This window comes from Microcebus murinus, chromosome 24, assembly GCF_040939455.1.
Source record: "Microcebus murinus isolate Inina chromosome 24, M.murinus_Inina_mat1.0, whole genome shotgun sequence".
In the NCBI taxonomy this organism is placed as follows: domain Eukaryota; kingdom Metazoa; phylum Chordata; class Mammalia; order Primates; family Cheirogaleidae; genus Microcebus; species Microcebus murinus.
In genome coordinates this window covers 23,333,968-23,349,881 of record NC_134127.1, presented here as the reverse complement: position 1 = coordinate 23,349,881, position 15,914 = coordinate 23,333,968, and the positions used below count along the sequence as shown (strand labels likewise).

Genomic DNA, 15,914 nt, shown 5'->3' with positions numbered 1-15,914 from the left:
GATTGGTTCAAGGTTGGGCATCTATCCAAGCCAGACAAATCTAAGTTCTTTTCCTAAGGGCAAAAAAATGTTGGTCTTTTTCTAGTGACAAAAGCTGAGAGATTTCAGCTTGGAGGCTCTCAGCAAGCATGCTTCTTGCCTGTAGGGAAAGCTAGCATGCAAAGATAACAAAGCCATCAGACAGAAGTATGAATGAGAAAGCACTGGCTGTTCCGGAACTCTTTCATTTACTCTTTATCTCATTTGAAACCTCACAATAACACTGTAAGGTAGGTACTCTTATTCTATTTCACAGATGTAAAAAACGAGGCAAAGGCAAGCTAAGACACCATTGTAAACATCATAGTTAAGACTCAAATCCTGGTCTTTTCACCACAACTACACTTTTGTCACTGCACCACACTGCCTCTAATTAATGAGGCAAGGCTAAGACATACACAATGATCTGAGAGGAAAAAAAGTCCATCTATAATCAAAGACTTAAAGCTTTCTAAGCCATGCAAATCAGCACTTCAGAGTTCTACAAAGATGCCTTAGGGGCTATCTAATCCTAACAGAGGCAGGATTGGTGGTGGCATAGTGGTAGAGGAAAAGGGTAGTGGGAGAGGAAAAAAAGGTAGAAGGGGTTCAGCTGATTAAAAATAGATAAGATTTAAAAACCACATATACAGTCCTTGACTGAATCAACTAACAGCAGGAGTAAATTAGCAGGAAAAGGCTTCATGGAGGACATCACACAAGGTTCTTTAAATGGGCAGGACTTAGACACACAAAACAGAAGGCAATCCAGAAGGAATAACGTCAGAATTAGGAATTATGTGTCTTTGTGCATAGGAGCACTGCCTACCAGAACACAGGCTTTCTGATAGGGTGTAGTAAAGAACAGATTAGAGGGTACACTGGCCACTAGGTAAAGGCATTTAAATGGAATGCAATAGTCAGAGAATTATATATTCTCAACTTTGGAAATAAAAAAATGAAAGTAATGCTTAAGGAAAGTGAGAACATTATCAGGACAAAGAATGATTCACAGTGGTATGTTGTTGATCACACCAGTAATCCTAGCACTTTGGGAGGCTGAGAGGAGTTTGGGACCAACCTGGACAACATAGTCAGATCATGTCTCTACAAAAAAATAAAATTAGCGAGGCATGGTGGAGTATGCCTGTAGTCCCAGCTACTCAGGAGACTGAGGTGTGAGGATTGTTTGAGCCCAGGAGTTTGAGGTTACAGTAAGCTATGATCTTGCCACTGTACTCCAGCCTGAGCAAAAGAATGATTTAGAAGATGTGGATACTAAGTAACAGGCTCTTGAAAGGCAACACTGTTTAAAAAGAAAAAAAAAAAACCTACAAGATTTAAGAAAGCCTCAGTCTTAACCCCTACTGCCTGTGTGATAAAGGGAAGATAAATAACATTCTGAGTGCTCATTTCCTGTAAAATTTGAAAAATACATACAAATCTCACAAGACCATTGTAAAAATCAATTGAAATAATGTATATGAAATCCAAAGTACTATTCAAATATTAGTTATTGCGCAAGGTGGGTTAGGAGGATGGTGTCCAGAATGAGGAGAAGTAAACGATTTCAAGAGGCAATTTCTAAGTAAAAACTAATGAGGCTTGGTGACAGATGAAGTTAAAAGAAGCCTGACAAATTGAAAAGGAGCAAGTAAGTTAAAGTGAGATAAATTAACCTGGGGCACGCAAAATTTTTTTTTACTTTTTTTTTTTTGAGGCAGAATCTCACTCTGTTGCCCCAGCTAGAGTGCCGTGGCATCAGCCTAGCTCACAGCAACCTTAAACTCCTGGGCTCAAGCAATCCTTCTGCCTCAGCCTCCTGGGTAGCTGGGACTACAGGCATGTGCCACCATGCCCAGCTAATTTTTTCTATGTACTTTTAGTTGACCAATTAATTTCTTTCTATTTTTAGTAGAGATGAGGTCTCACTCTTGCTCAGGCTGGTTTCGAACTCCTGAACTTGAGCAATCCACCCGCCTGGCCTCCCAGAGTGCTAAGATTACAGGCGTGAGCCACCACGCCGGGCCAGCATGCAAAATTTGATGCTGCGAGGTAACGTGAACACTTGGAGCTGTTGCTTGGAGGGCTAGCAGTTAATGCCAAGAGGCACAGTGATTAATGCCACATTTATTTTTCATTACATATTTTTTAAGGTCATAGATACAGCCTGACTAACTACCTTCACACCTCCTACGTATAATTTTGGACTGGGAAAGTTACTTAACTCTCTTAATGTCAGCTTCATCTGTAAAATGAATATGATACTAATAAAGGGCCAATAAATGGTAGCTATTATGATAACCACTATCCTTATCTACTTTATTAGATTGCTCAAATGAGTGTATACAGATAATAGAACTTGTGAGAGAATTTAAAATTGACTCCACCCTGTTGAAAACCAAAGATGGAATCGCTCCATGCTAACTCAGAAGGTAATACAAATGCTAACAACTGCATGCACAACTGTTCCACATAATCCAAGGGTAATTCAGGGTGTTTAATATTTTAAGGCTTTAAAAGAAACTCTCAAGTAAACAAACATCAATTATGTCGCAAAACAAATCTTAACAAATGAAGAGTCCGAGAACCCGTTAAATCGACCGCGTTAACTCCTTGGAGTGCACACTTTGGAATATAGCTTTCCCTGCCCTTTATGCAAAAGACATATAATGACTGCCAAAGAGGAACAGAGTAAAGGTAGGTTGGTTTAAAAAACGCAACAGGTAAAATGAGAAGGCAGGAGGCTGGGACCGACAGATCGATTGGTTCCAGGTGGTGTGCAACTGGACCAGGCAGAGGACTCCCGCGAGAAAAGTTGGGTTCAGCATGCGATCGCTCGAGCGTTCGCCCCTTTCCGGCCACCCCCATGTTTTCCTCTCCCTCCCCTTTCATACCTTTCCGCTTCTGCTTCATTTCTGCGTCGCGGTAAAAGATACCACCACGGATAATACGGCTACCAACTCAGACCACGGGGAAAGCTGACAACCACAAAGCAACTCCGATCTGTCGTAAAATGACGGTCAACGTATCGTAAAGCTCTTCCCAGAATACTGCGCGCGCAAAACCCCGCCCCCATTTCCCTGACGCGGCTGCCCTGCCGGCGGGAGGCGGGAGAGGGGCGGTCTCGGCTGTACGTCCCGGGATAAAAGGGCATTAGGGGCGCGTCCGTACGGAATGTCTCTGTCGGGGAGGAGCGGGCGGGTTAGAAAGCTCGACCTGGGCAGTACAGCTGTGGGACAAAGCTGTATGGAGGCTGCGCCAGGAAACCTAAGTGAGAGTGTGGAAGTGTGTGGTCTCTAAATGGACGTGTAGGAGGTGCTCAGGTGTGTCACATTCGGGGAAGCTGGGCGGGAGCGTGAGTGGACGAGACCACGGCAGATGAACCCTGTAGTGTTGTGGAATTTAAATTCAGAGACTGGAAAAGACCAGGCAGGAAGCAAGTAGCAGTCTGACGTGCAGGCTTCAAGACGAGTTGGTCACCTTGGTCTGAGGTGAATGGCACATATCATTGATAACCTTCATGAAAGCTGTGGGTGACGTCTCTTCAGAAAAACACACGCACAAAACTTTGCAGAGTTTGGAGGCAGGACTTGGGAGAGTGTTTTCCTGAAACCCATCCGTGATCTCGTTTGTCCATAAGCCAGAGATGAAGAATCCCTCTCTTTCCTAAAGATAGGAATACGTGATATCTACAGTTCCTTCCCACTAGAGTTGAGGTAACGATGAGTCTTTGAACCCACTGAGACACGGAAACTGGCCTGGTCAAGCTTTGTGAGTTCCCACCTTGCCACATTCAGTGATATTTTTCTGTCCTTTATTGTCATCCTACTACCAATGAATATAAGTTCTCTCCATGAAAATCTTTTATGATAGGGCCCTCCACTCTCTTGGTTTTTCTTCCCCTTCTCAGTCTCTTTCACGGGCTCCTCTGACTCACCTTAAAATATTAATATTAGGCCAGGTGGAGCAGTGGCTCATGCCTGTAATCCTAGCACTCTGGGAGGTGGAGGCGGGTGGATCGTTTGAGCTCAGCAGTCTGAGACCAGTCTGAGCAAGAGCAAGACCTGATCTTTACTAAAAATAGAAAGAAATTAGCTAGACAATTAAAAATATATTGAAAAAATTAGCCCAGACACAGGTGGCACATGCCTGTAGTCCTAGCTAACTTGGGAGGTTGAGGCAGCAGGATTGCTTGAGCCCAGGAGTTTGAGGTTGCTGTGAGCTAGGCTGAAGCCATGGCACTCTAGCCCGGGCAATAGAACGAGACTCTGTCTCAAAAAAAAAAAAAAAGTATTCTCCAGGGGTCACTCAGTCTTATCTCTCCCAAGGTGATTTCCAGAGCTCCATTAAATACCATTATCTGCTCCCAGGTTTATAGTCCAAAACCAACATCTCCCCTATTTCACATCTTGTTAAAGGTCTAATATGCATGTCAAACTTAACATGTCCAAAACAGAACTCTAATTTTATTTCAAATCTGCTCTTTACACCCTGTTCCTTATCTAAAGGCACCATCATCCACCTCGTCATTCTTTGACCTTAGATAGATAGATAGAATAGTACAGTTGTAACTTTATCTTTTGAGACAGAGTCCTGCTTTGTTGCCCAGGCTAGAGTGAGTGCCGTGGCATCAGCCTAGCTCACAGCAACCTCAAACTCCTGGGCTCAAGCGATCCTGCTGCCTCAGCCTCCCGAGTAGCTGGGACTACAGGCATGTGCCACCATGCCCAGCTAATTTTTTCTATATATATTAGTTGGCCAATTAATTTCTTTCTATTTATAGTAGAGACGGGGTCTTGCTCTTGCTCAGGCTGGTTTCGAACTCCTGACCTTGAGCAATCTGCCCGCCTTGGCCTCCCACAGTGCTAGGATTACAGGCGTGAGCCACCACGCCAAGCCGAGTTGTAACTTTAAATAGAGGTCAGGGTAGGCTTTATTGAGAATGTGTTATTTGAGCTAATACTTGATATGTAGATATCTGGGGAAGGAGTGTTTCAGGCTGAGGGAACAGTTAGTGCAAAGGCCCCAGGGTGAGAGGATGCCTGGTGTATTCAAGGAAAATAAGGAGGCCAATGTCAATGGAGCAATGAATGTCACAAGGTGATAAAGAGGGCAGAGAAGCAATGGGAGATGGTAGGAATAGTACAGCTCATGTAAGACTTCACAGGCCATTGAAAAGCCTTTGGCTTTTACTCTGAGATGATGAGCATTGGAGTTTTTAGCAAAGAAATTATCTGATCTGATCTATAATTTTCGAGCATATCTATTTGCTGTGTTGAGAGTAGACAAGGAACAATAGAAGTGGGGGATTGGTTGGGTGACCATTGCCCAGGGCAGTGATTCCTGAATTTTGCTGCATGTTAGAATCATCTGGAAAGCAGTGAAAAATCCCAGTGCCCAGCCCCATTCCTTACCTATTAGAATAGCAAGGAGTAGCAACCAGGTTTTTCTTAGCTTCATCAGGGTAAATTTAAAAAAAAAAGAATATAAAGGAGTAGGAGCCAGGCATTAGTATGTTTAAAAGATTCTTGGGTGATTCCAATATGCAGCAGCTTAGGAACCACTAAACGAAGCCGGAGATTATTTTAACTCAAGTCGGGATAATAAGCAGTAGAGATGGTAAGAAGTGTTCAGATTCTGAACATAATTTGAAGATTCTAACAAGACTTCCTGACAGATCATATGTGGGATATGGGAGAAAGACAGACACCAATATCAAATGTGACACCAAAGCTCTTGGACCAAAGGACTGGAACAATGTAGTTTCCATTAGCCAAAATGGAGAAGACTCGGTAGGGTGGGGCTTCAGGGGGCGTCAGAGGGTCACTTTGGACCTGTTGTACTTTGGGAAGCCTAGTGAGTAGTAAGATGTGAAGGAGGTCAGGACTGGAGATATCAGTGGAGAGTTACAAACACACAGGTGAAATTTAAAGCTATGAAACAGGGTGAAATGTGGAAACGAAAGAGAAGAGACGAAGGACTAAGACTTGGGGTATTTTATTATTAACAGGTTGTGGAGAAGAATAATAACCAAGAAAGGAGACTGAGGAGGTGCCTCCAGGGAGGTGGGAAGAAAAACTAGGAGAGTGTGGTTATCTAGAAGCCAAGTGAGGACAAGTATGTCAGGGAGGGAATGATCAGCCAGGTTGGATGCTACTGATGAGTCAAGGAGGGAATGATCAGCCAGGGTGGATGCTACTGATGAGTCAAGGAGGATGTGAGTTGAAAGTTGACTGGGATCATTGGAGACTTTGACAAGAACAGTTTTGGTGGAATGGTAAGGGTGAAGGCTTGACTGGAGTAGGTTTATGATGGATTGAGAGGAGAGGAATTTGAGACAGTGAGTTAAGACAACTATTTTGAGAAATCTTGTCATAAAGAAGTACAGAGAAATGGGGTAATAGATGGCAGGGAAACTGAGGTAAAGGAGTATTTGTTAAAAGGGAATAAATGACAGTATGTTAGCACACCCAAAGGAATAATCCTTTGGGAGAGTGAAAGTTATAAATTAAGAGAAGAAAAAGTGCTCTACCTAGTCCTTCAGTTGCAGAGAGGGATGGGATCTGGCACACAAGAGAGGGATTGAACTTTAATGAGCACATGATAATTCATCGATTAACGGGCTTGAAGGCAGGTGGTTGGGTGTGATGATGGGGCTCTGTGGATGTTCTCTGTCAATTGCTTTACTATTGTCAGTGAATTCAGTGGAAATTCAGCCTGATTGACCAAATTTCTAATAGGCCTAGCATTCAGGCATCCAATAGCAGGTGCCAAGGATTACCATAAAGAACTTGAGCAGCTTTCAAAACGTTCAACAGTAATTTTAGTTACCAAGTTATTTAGTAGCACTTCTGAGTAAGAATGTAGTAAACTGTTGAAGCAAAGAAATATCCAGTAGAGGGAGAGCTAAGCACACATGACATGAATACTTATAGGGTGTGATTTTGCCCAGAGATAAGTACAAGATTCAATGCTTGTGATGGTATTCATGTTGATTTTTTTTTGTTTTGAACTTATTGGTATTTCTATGGTTTCATTATGGAGAAGCTTCATCATCTTGCCAAAAGTTCAAAGCAGTTTTCAAGATCACTGTCTAAAAACTTTTCTGTTCTTTCCACATTTTGACCTCTTTACTTTCTGAATCCCCACGTTGGACTGAATACATATCTACAGTTACTGAGGGTCGTTCTGGTAATGGCTAAGTCAGCCTTTGAATGTGACCATACAACCTGAGGCTAAAGGTTCAGAAAATAGCTTTTCCTTTATACTCAGTGTGATTGTTTGGGTTGCAAGACAGAGCAAAACGGATTGGGTTCCATTTTCTTCTCTCCTGGATAGCACTTTACAAATACCTTTTTTCTGAGTTTTTAAAAATTATGGACTTAAATTTTAAGTTTCAGAAAGAGATTTAAAGCTGTATGCCACTCATTTCTACAATCAAACAAGTGAATCTTGTTTTATTTTTGGTGAATTTATATTTTTGCTATACCAATTTACACTCCACCATCCCTGTTAGGTTTTAGCTGCTGCTTCAGTTTCTAGAACCCTGCAGCTCCTACTTAACAACATAAAATATTTAACAAAGGAACTCTTAAATATTCACTAGAGGGACATTTCTCATCCTTTTTTTTTTTACTGGAAATACTCTCAGCCATTTAAATCAACGACTCTATAAAGGATAGATTTTTAGTCCATTGTTGTCATTAGACCCACTCATAAACTTCCTATGGAGATGGTAACCCACCCTATTTTTAGAAGCCTGTCTAGTTTGGGTGAATTTAATTTTTGGTGAGCCTCAAGACTTTGCATCAAGAATTGTTTTCATTTATTTTAATCTTATAGCATCCCTCTCTCCCAGTTATGTCTTATATTTGGGTATCTTGGAATCAGTGCTTTTTCTCTCTTGAAACCTGGGGCATTTTCCTATCTCCTCAAGTGAGCCAGATCATCTGAATGGCCTTCCCCCTCAAAGAAAGGATGCTTTAGGGTGGATGCTGCCATCTGTTTGAGAAGGAAAAAGCAGATCTGCCTGCTTGTAGGAATAGGACAGAGAATGATGCAAGATCCCCAATTCACATATAATTTAAGTTTAAATGAAAGAGGAAAATAGCAGAAATCAGTATCTAAGGGAGGAGACTGTGGTAAATAGCCCTCTAATGGCAAGTCAGTTTCACTTCTGCTGTATAAGTGTGGCTTTGCAACTGCGGCCCCAAAGACCTACACAGTCAGCTAGTTCCAAATATCTGTACCAAGGCAGAGAAGCCACCACTGTCTCCTTTGTGGACTTCTGGAACCGAAGCAGAAATTTGGTTTTTCCCCCAACCCCTTCCATGACATCTGGTAAGTTGTTTCTTTTATGTAATTTATACTGTAACTTGTAGTTGATTTTTTAAAAAGACTTTAATTTTTAGAAGAGTTTTACATTTACAGAAAAATTGAGAAGATAGTTCAGGGCATTCTCATGTAATCTGCATCCAACTTCCCTATTAGTGTGGCATGTTTGTTACAATTAATGAACTAATACTGGTCCATTATTATTAACTAAAATCTATATTCAGATTTCTTAGTTTTTATCTAATATCGTTTTTTTCTTCTAGGGTCCCATTCAGGATACCACATTACAATTTAGTTGTTATGTCTCTTTAGGCTTCCTTTTGGTTGGAACGTTAAGTTTCTTAGGCTTTCTTTGTTTTTGATGAACTTGACAGTTTTGAGGAGTACTGGTCAGGTATGTTGTAGGATTCTCCTCTATTGGCATTTGTTTGATTCTTTTCTCATGATAATACAGGAGTAATGGGTGTTGGGGAGGAAGATCACAGAGGTAAAGTGTGTTTTCATCACATCATATCAAGGGTACATACTATCAACATGACCTGTTGCTGTTGCTGTTGACTTTGGTCACCTGGCTGAGGCAGTGCTTGTCAAGTTTCTCCATTGTAAAGGGACTCTTTCCCCCTGATCTCTATACTGTACTCTTTGGAAGGAAGTCACTGTGCAAAGCACACACTTAAGGAGCAGGGAGTAGTTACATAAATTGTTTGGAATTCTTCTGTGTGTGACATTTGTCTCTTCTCCCTTACTTGATTTTCTTAAAGTAAGTTATTTTTTGAGGGAAAGTGAATTTTACTTTTCTGCTTACTTTCCTGCTTTGGGAAGGCCAGTGGGACTAGAAATGGGGAGAATCAGGATTTAGTTTGAATTTTACTTAACAGTGTGGTCTTAGGCAGTTTAGTAGTTATTCCTCCCAAAAGAGAACAGCTATTGCAGACACTATTGTTGCAGGTGATAATATGCATTCCTGATATTCATATTGTCAGGGGAAATGTCATTTTATGCCTCATTAGCTTTGACAAGCTTGAAGGAGCAATATGAGAAGATTCAAATTCATTTAATTAGAATCCAATAAAGTACGTTATGAAAATATCTGCTTATTTTACTTACCTATTTACCTAGGGGAGAAGAATGGGGAAAAAACATGCCATCCCAATGTCTCTTCTATACAAACTGCTTCGGGTGACAACACTTCTAATGTCAAACGTGTTAGCTGATGTGTTAATGCTGAAAACATACCTCTGTACCTTTAGAGGTTTGAAGGCCCTTGTTTCACCTTTTGCTTTTGAGCTAATGCATTTAGATTGCTCCTTTGGGACATCCCTACTTTGGAAGAACAGTGCAATGGCCACTGAGGTGGTCAGGAGATGTTGCCAACAACAAAGTTACTTAAACCTAAAACTTAAAGAGAAAGGAAATAAATCCTAAATGTCATCAACTTTCCATCATTTTATTAAGAATCTCTTCCTCCTCATTTCACTCATCAGCCTACCTCCTTGTGGGAAGGAGAAAAAACTTGACCAAAGACTTTAAGGAAAATGGTAAAGCATCCTCAAGGACCAATGGAGAGAAGAGTGAGAGTCAGGATCTCAGTTAAGGTGGCATATGTTCCCACCAACCTAAGTAGGCTTGGCCCAGGTGAATACTAGGGCTGGTTTCTAGTTTAATTGCCTTCACAAAATATTCTAAAAATAACATCTGTACCAGTTCTTAAGTGCCCATAGAACAATTTTGCATGCATTATCACATTTAATCCTCACGATGAACTAATGTAGGTATTTTTACCATTGCATTCTATATGTGGAAAAACTGAGGCTCATAGAGATCAGGTGATTTGCTCAGTGTGAGATTGAAGTATGGGCAGGAGCAAAAATCCAAGCATTCTGACTCCAAATCCTCAGGGATTTCCACTACATCATTCAGAGTCTGGAAGGTATGCCCTGTGTGCAGACACCTTGTCCAGTCTGTCCCCTACTGTCTCCCCACTACCTAGGACAGTGCCTGGCACATCGTAGAGACTCAACAAATGTTAGTTGAATGAATGAATAAAACAATAAATAGAATCCTTGCCATTATTGATCTCACTATCTAAGATACATTTAAAAGATGCACTTCATTCAACAAATATTTATTCAGTGTTTACTGTATACCACGAACTTCCTATGTTTATTAAAAGTAGGAATAAACCAGTGTTAATGATCAAAATGTCCCTTAAAGAAACCTTGCTAATTTAAGTATTTAATTTTTTTATATTAGTGCTACTTTGGTGGAGGGTGGTAGAAATTAAAAGAAAGTAAGAATGTTGACATGTCATGGTGCAAGAAAAGGTAGGGTGAGATAAGATTCTGACTAAAGGGAAAAACTAGGGAAAAAGAAAGAACAGGACAGTTGTCATTCTGCATTGGACACACAACAAATGCAGTGAGAGTGTACTGCTCTGGGATTCTCTGTCACTCTCCCTCTGGCTTGTTTTGCTGCTGAGAGCATCTTAGAGTTTGCAGGCAGTAGCTGAAGTTTGAGTTCCTATGTGAAATTATATCAAGTGGCTACTCTCCCTTCTACTCAGCAGCTTTCATTCCCAAGACATGCCTTTGTCATGCATTTGAGAGAACCCTCAAATATGGGCACTAGTCCCTCCATTCTCCTTTACCCAAGCTCTAGAGGGTTTGTTTAAGTAGTGCCTTTTATAGACTACTTAGTGTAATGAAAGGAACACTGATCTTAGAGTCAAACCTGAGTTTGAGTCTTCACTGCCAGGATCTAACTATGTGACCTTGGACAAGTTCCTTACCCCTCTCTGGCCTCAGTGTCCATATCTGTAAAAGAAGGGGCTCTAGTGTTCTTTATTTAATTTCACTATGTGCAGCTATTCTAGTATAGAAATAATTTGTTGCCTCTGTTATTTTTCTAAAAAAAAAAAAAAAACCAAGCAAACACAAACAGAAGAAAGGGAGAGTGAGAGAAGCAAGAATAACTGTCAAAAGTCACAGTTATTTAACAGGAAACCAGTTCTGTACGACCTTCCCATATGTAGCTAAATGCGCAGAGTCTCATTTAAAAGGTACTATTCTTAGGCTCAGTGCACATGAATGTAAATAAGTACTAAAAGCAAAACTTACGTGCTAACCACATAGTTGAAATACAAGTGAAATAAACCACACAGGCAGAACCTGGCCTGTCTGAGCAGTGAATTTGGACTTTTCAATTGCTTCTCCACAGAAACCAAATTTTCACAATATGCACCACCATCACCACCTCCCTTTGAAGGAAAGTGGACTCCAGAATAATTTGAGTAAGGACCATACTTATGTGGTCGTTTTCTCCCTGACAAAATGAACTTGATATTATAGTACTCTCAGTTGTACCACTTTGGGCTACACGGAAGCCTTAATCATTGGTACAGTCCTAGTTTCAGTGACAAATGACATTTCAAAATGAGAATTTTCATCCTTTTAGGACCAATGTAAATCAGAGAACATTCACACTTTAAGGACTAGTTCAGTCTTTTACAGATGGGAAACATGAGGCCCAGAGTGATAAAGTGACTTGTCCAAAGTGCTACAGCTCTTTTGATTGGTGGCAAAGCCAAAACTGGAACCTCCTACACCTCATTTCCGGCCTACTGCCCTTTCCACCATATCATTTAGTTCAACACAGAGATGTGCACTGAGTATCTATACCAAACTACCCCCTCTTTTGTTTATAGATTTGCCTTTTTAAGTACTTGGTGCTTGTTTCTTTCTATCCTCTTAGCCTCTTTGTAAATGATCCTTTTCTGTTTTCCAGTGTCTTAGTTTGCCAGTCAAATGATTCCTTCCTGGCAGTCTTTGAATGTGGGCAGAAGGAATTCAAAGCCCAGTTCAGCACAGCCACATCTCAGAAAGTCTCCAGTTACTCCACATTTCAGTTGTGTAGTTTTTGAACCCTACTGCTACCACAGATGCAACTACAGTGGGAGGCTTGTGGTTTGGTGTCTCCACTGCATGCAGCTAAACCCAATCCACCCCTGGTGGTTACGTGCTAACAGCCCTTGCCAGCCACTGTGTACTGCATGTAGTGAATGAAGTCAAATGAACTAAAGTTCCTGTGACTCTGAAGAAGGCAGTACTACCACCCACCTTCCAGAATTCAGTGAACATGTCTTTTCCTCTAAACTGAGTCCTTTGATTTTATGCCCTTTGACCCACATCCCTCTCAGATTGAAGGGCCTTGACCTCCGTGTTTGTATGGTGATAATGCTTATCTTGGTCTTTTAGCTCTTTTGAGCTTCATCTGGCTCTACTCTTTCTTCCTGGAGTTTGAATTTCAGTACATGAGTTGTCCTGGGGGTCTGCAGTAGATCTGTCCCTTGTGAGATCATGCGTTTTGTTTTGATTCTAGTGTCCACTGTGATGATATGTGCCTAGCATTTTGTGTGACAATGGCCTATTGAGCTGTTCTTTTCAGAAAACAGCAGATTTCTTTCCTATGGGTAATTCCTAGTTCTGTATCTAGGAATTGTTGATGTATTACTGTGTATTTGCCCATGTTAGAGCTAATGTACCTTTTGTTTTCTCCTAACTCACCTAGGTTTTGATGTACTTTAGCATTTCCAACTTAGCATTTCAAATCAGAAATTGCTGTGTCTTTTATGAAATTTAGTGACCTTATAGAGCACTTGCACTACCAGCTTTACTGATGAACATTTCAACTAAGAACGTTGAATCTTGGAGCTGGGCACAGTGGCTCACAGTTTTAATTCCAGTGCTTTGGGAGGCTGAGGTGGGAGGATTGCTTGAGGCCAGGGGTTTAAGGCTACAGTAAGCTGTGATAGTGCCACTGCACTTCAGCCTGGGTGACAGAGCGAGATCATGTCTCTTAAAAAATTAAAACTTAAAAGAAATGTAAAAAACATAGAATCTTGGGATTTGAAGAAGCCCTAATATTCCTCTAGTCCAATGCCATTATTAGGTGGTAATACCAGCATAGTTTCAGATACCTCTAGTGGCAGAAAATTCATTACATCCTAAGGGAGTGCATTCCATTTTGGACAGCCCTGATTACTTGAGAATATTAAACCAAAATGTTTTCTGTACCTTCCACCTAGTGGATCTAGTTCTGCCCTCTTGGAAAAATAGAAAATAGCATGTCTGTTTTGTAGGCAGCTCTAAAGTAATGTACTTGAAGACTGCCATAAAGTCTCCTCCCCATCTTTTGCCTTTTCCTGTGTCCTCTCTTCCTCAAGCCATACATTCCTAGTCCCTGTGGAGCAGTCCTCACCATGAATGCTGCTTCATCTGCATACTTGTCCATGTATTCCTACTCTTTCCTTTGTTCTGTAAGCCAGTACTCTAATCATATCAAAACCTAATTTTTTTTTAAACTTCCTTTGTTATGGAATCTCATCAAAATCTTCCCATCCATTATTTCATTCATTCATTCCATTAACACGTATTGTTTGTCATTGCCCTTCTTGGTAGAAATGCAACATTGAAAAAGTGCAGCCCCCTGACCTTGAATGGCTCAACAAGGAGGAAGAGACACAAAGGAGAACAGTTAGCATTATGACAGAGGTGTGCACGGAACAGTGGGGACACAGGGGGCAACGATTGGGAACTGGGCATCATTTCACAGAGGAAATGCTAAAACGGGATCTTGAAGGAAGAGTAGGAATTCACCTGGGAGACGGTGGAAGGACACTCCACATGTGCTAAAGTATGTGGCAGTTCAGTAGGATACCCTGCCTTGGAGAACCATGAGGGATGTGGGGTGGCCCGACAGTGGGCCGCAAGGGAAGGAATAGAGAGGTGCAGATCTCTGCCTGAGGCTCAGGACCTTGCACATCTTAGGGATTCTCACTACATTCAACCAACACACAAAATACAGCAGCTATTTAGTCAGTTAGTATCTGCAAGCCAGACTAAGAGTAAGGGACTGTTTTGACTGATGAGTCATGATTTTAATTTGGGGTTAATATGTAAATGAGGCACAGTTTCCCTAACTGATGACCTACAGGTCTAGTGGGGTTGACAGATCAGAAGGAATTTTGCATATTTCAGAAGGGCTGGTGCCTCTGCTTTTGTAATACACAGCTGGGTGATCCAAACAGAAACATCAGATAATGCAGAGTGAGCATTTTGGGTGCTCCCTGCTTCATTCCCCAAATTCTCCTCTATGGGTGGAGACAAAGAAGCTCCAGGATAGTGGATCCCCACCCTGTGTGTGCAGTGCCCTCTGCTCGGAGCCTCCATGGATCCGGTTTTCCCTCCGTGTCCAGGCTCTGTCTGCCGGCGGGCTGGAGATAGCCTGGATCTGATGCTTTTCCTTTTGGATGTGCCTCTCCTCTCCCACCTGCAGATGTCCCATGCTGCCAGCTCACGTCACCCCCAGTAGGGGTGCCCTCCTGATTGAGGTGGGGGTGATGAGCAAGGTTCAGATAACCTTGTTACTGCATCTCTCCTTCCTCAGTCAGTTAGTCCCCAGAACAATTCCAGGGAACCCTGGGAATATGGAATGTTCGATCCTCCTCCCAGATTCTTGCTGAGACTTGCTAGAACTAAGTATCACTGGCACAAGTGTTCAAGGCTCACCTGACTGGGGCGCTGACACCACCCAAAGCAGCAAAGCTGTGTAGCTTCACCACAGCTCTGGTCTCCAGGGTTCATTCTCATTTTCAGAGTGAGCTACCTTAAAGATCTCTGGTAATATCAGTTTAGGCTTTTACAGAGACAAATATTATTGAAAACCAATGGTTGGCCAGGTACGGTGGCTCATGCCTGTAATTCTGGCACTTTGGGAGGCACAGGGAGGAGATCACTTGAGCCCAGGAGTTTGAGGCTACAGTGAGCTATGATTGTGCTGCTGTACTCCAGCCCGGATGACAGAGAGAAACCCTGTCTCAAAAACAAAAACAAAAAACCAGTGGTCGAGCAATGATCTTTGTTATATTGAAATGAAATAGTATCCTGGGCTTTTGAGGGATTCAAAGATAAGGTGGAATGGTCACAAACAGCATACAAGTCGATCTACATGCTCTTAAGTTTTTGCTTTTTGTATTTTCAAATTCCGCTGCCCCACCCCACCTGTACTTTGTCTTTTCAGGCTGGTGACTGACCCTACGTGGACAGAGCAGGTGTCACATCACTCCAGGGAATGGCAGACACTGAGGAGCTACACCCAGGTAACAGCCTTGCAGTGTCCCCTGATGGAGTAAACAGGAGCTGACACTGTCCTGTGGTTACAGGCAGATGGGCTGAGACGGTTGTATTTAGCTGGAGTCACCTCACCGTGCCTTGGTCTTTATTCAGAAGCTGCTTTCTTATGAGAAGTTTAAATAGTGAATGGATATCAGTTATTTCCACAATAACTAAAATAGCCTATTGATAGGGAAGTGAACTGCTCAACCAGCAATTAAATTTGTGGAGCTTTCTGCCTTTTAAAAAAGAATGTTCCAAACATCACCTCAGGCCAGGTGCGGTGGCTCATGCCTGTAATCCTAGTATTCTGGGAGGCCGAGGTGGGCGGATCATTTGAGCTCAGGAGTTCAAGACCAGCCTGAGCAAGAGTGGGACCCCAGCTCTACT

The 15,914-nt window shown here is 42.0% G+C and overlaps 2 protein-coding genes across 4 annotated transcripts in view; one reads left to right on the top strand and one right to left on the bottom strand.

Moving 5' to 3' along the window:
• ELP3 (elongator acetyltransferase complex subunit 3) overlaps window positions 1-3,030 on the bottom strand; it is a 68,089-nt gene extending 65,059 nt beyond the window's left edge. For both annotated transcript variants that reach the window (XM_012775393.2, XM_020282490.2), the window contains exon 1: window positions 2,916-3,030. In XM_012775393.2, the coding sequence (XP_012630847.1) occupies window positions 2,916-2,934 (19 nt within the window). In that variant the 5' untranslated portion in view covers window positions 2,935-3,030. The remainder of the gene's footprint in view (window positions 1-2,915) is intronic.
• A 5,168-nt stretch (window positions 3,031-8,198) lies between these two features.
• NUGGC (nuclear GTPase, germinal center associated) overlaps window positions 8,199-15,914 on the top strand; it is a 38,519-nt gene continuing 30,803 nt past the window's right edge. The window contains exons 1-2 of one of the 2 annotated variants that reach the window (XM_075997314.1): window positions 8,199-8,361; window positions 15,433-15,511. In XM_075997314.1, coding sequence (XP_075853429.1) covers window positions 15,484-15,511 — 28 coding nt within the window. In that variant the 5' untranslated portion in view covers window positions 8,199-8,361; window positions 15,433-15,483. The remainder of the gene's footprint in view (window positions 8,362-15,432; window positions 15,512-15,914) is intronic. The other variant, XM_012775382.2, reaches the window with a different exon arrangement.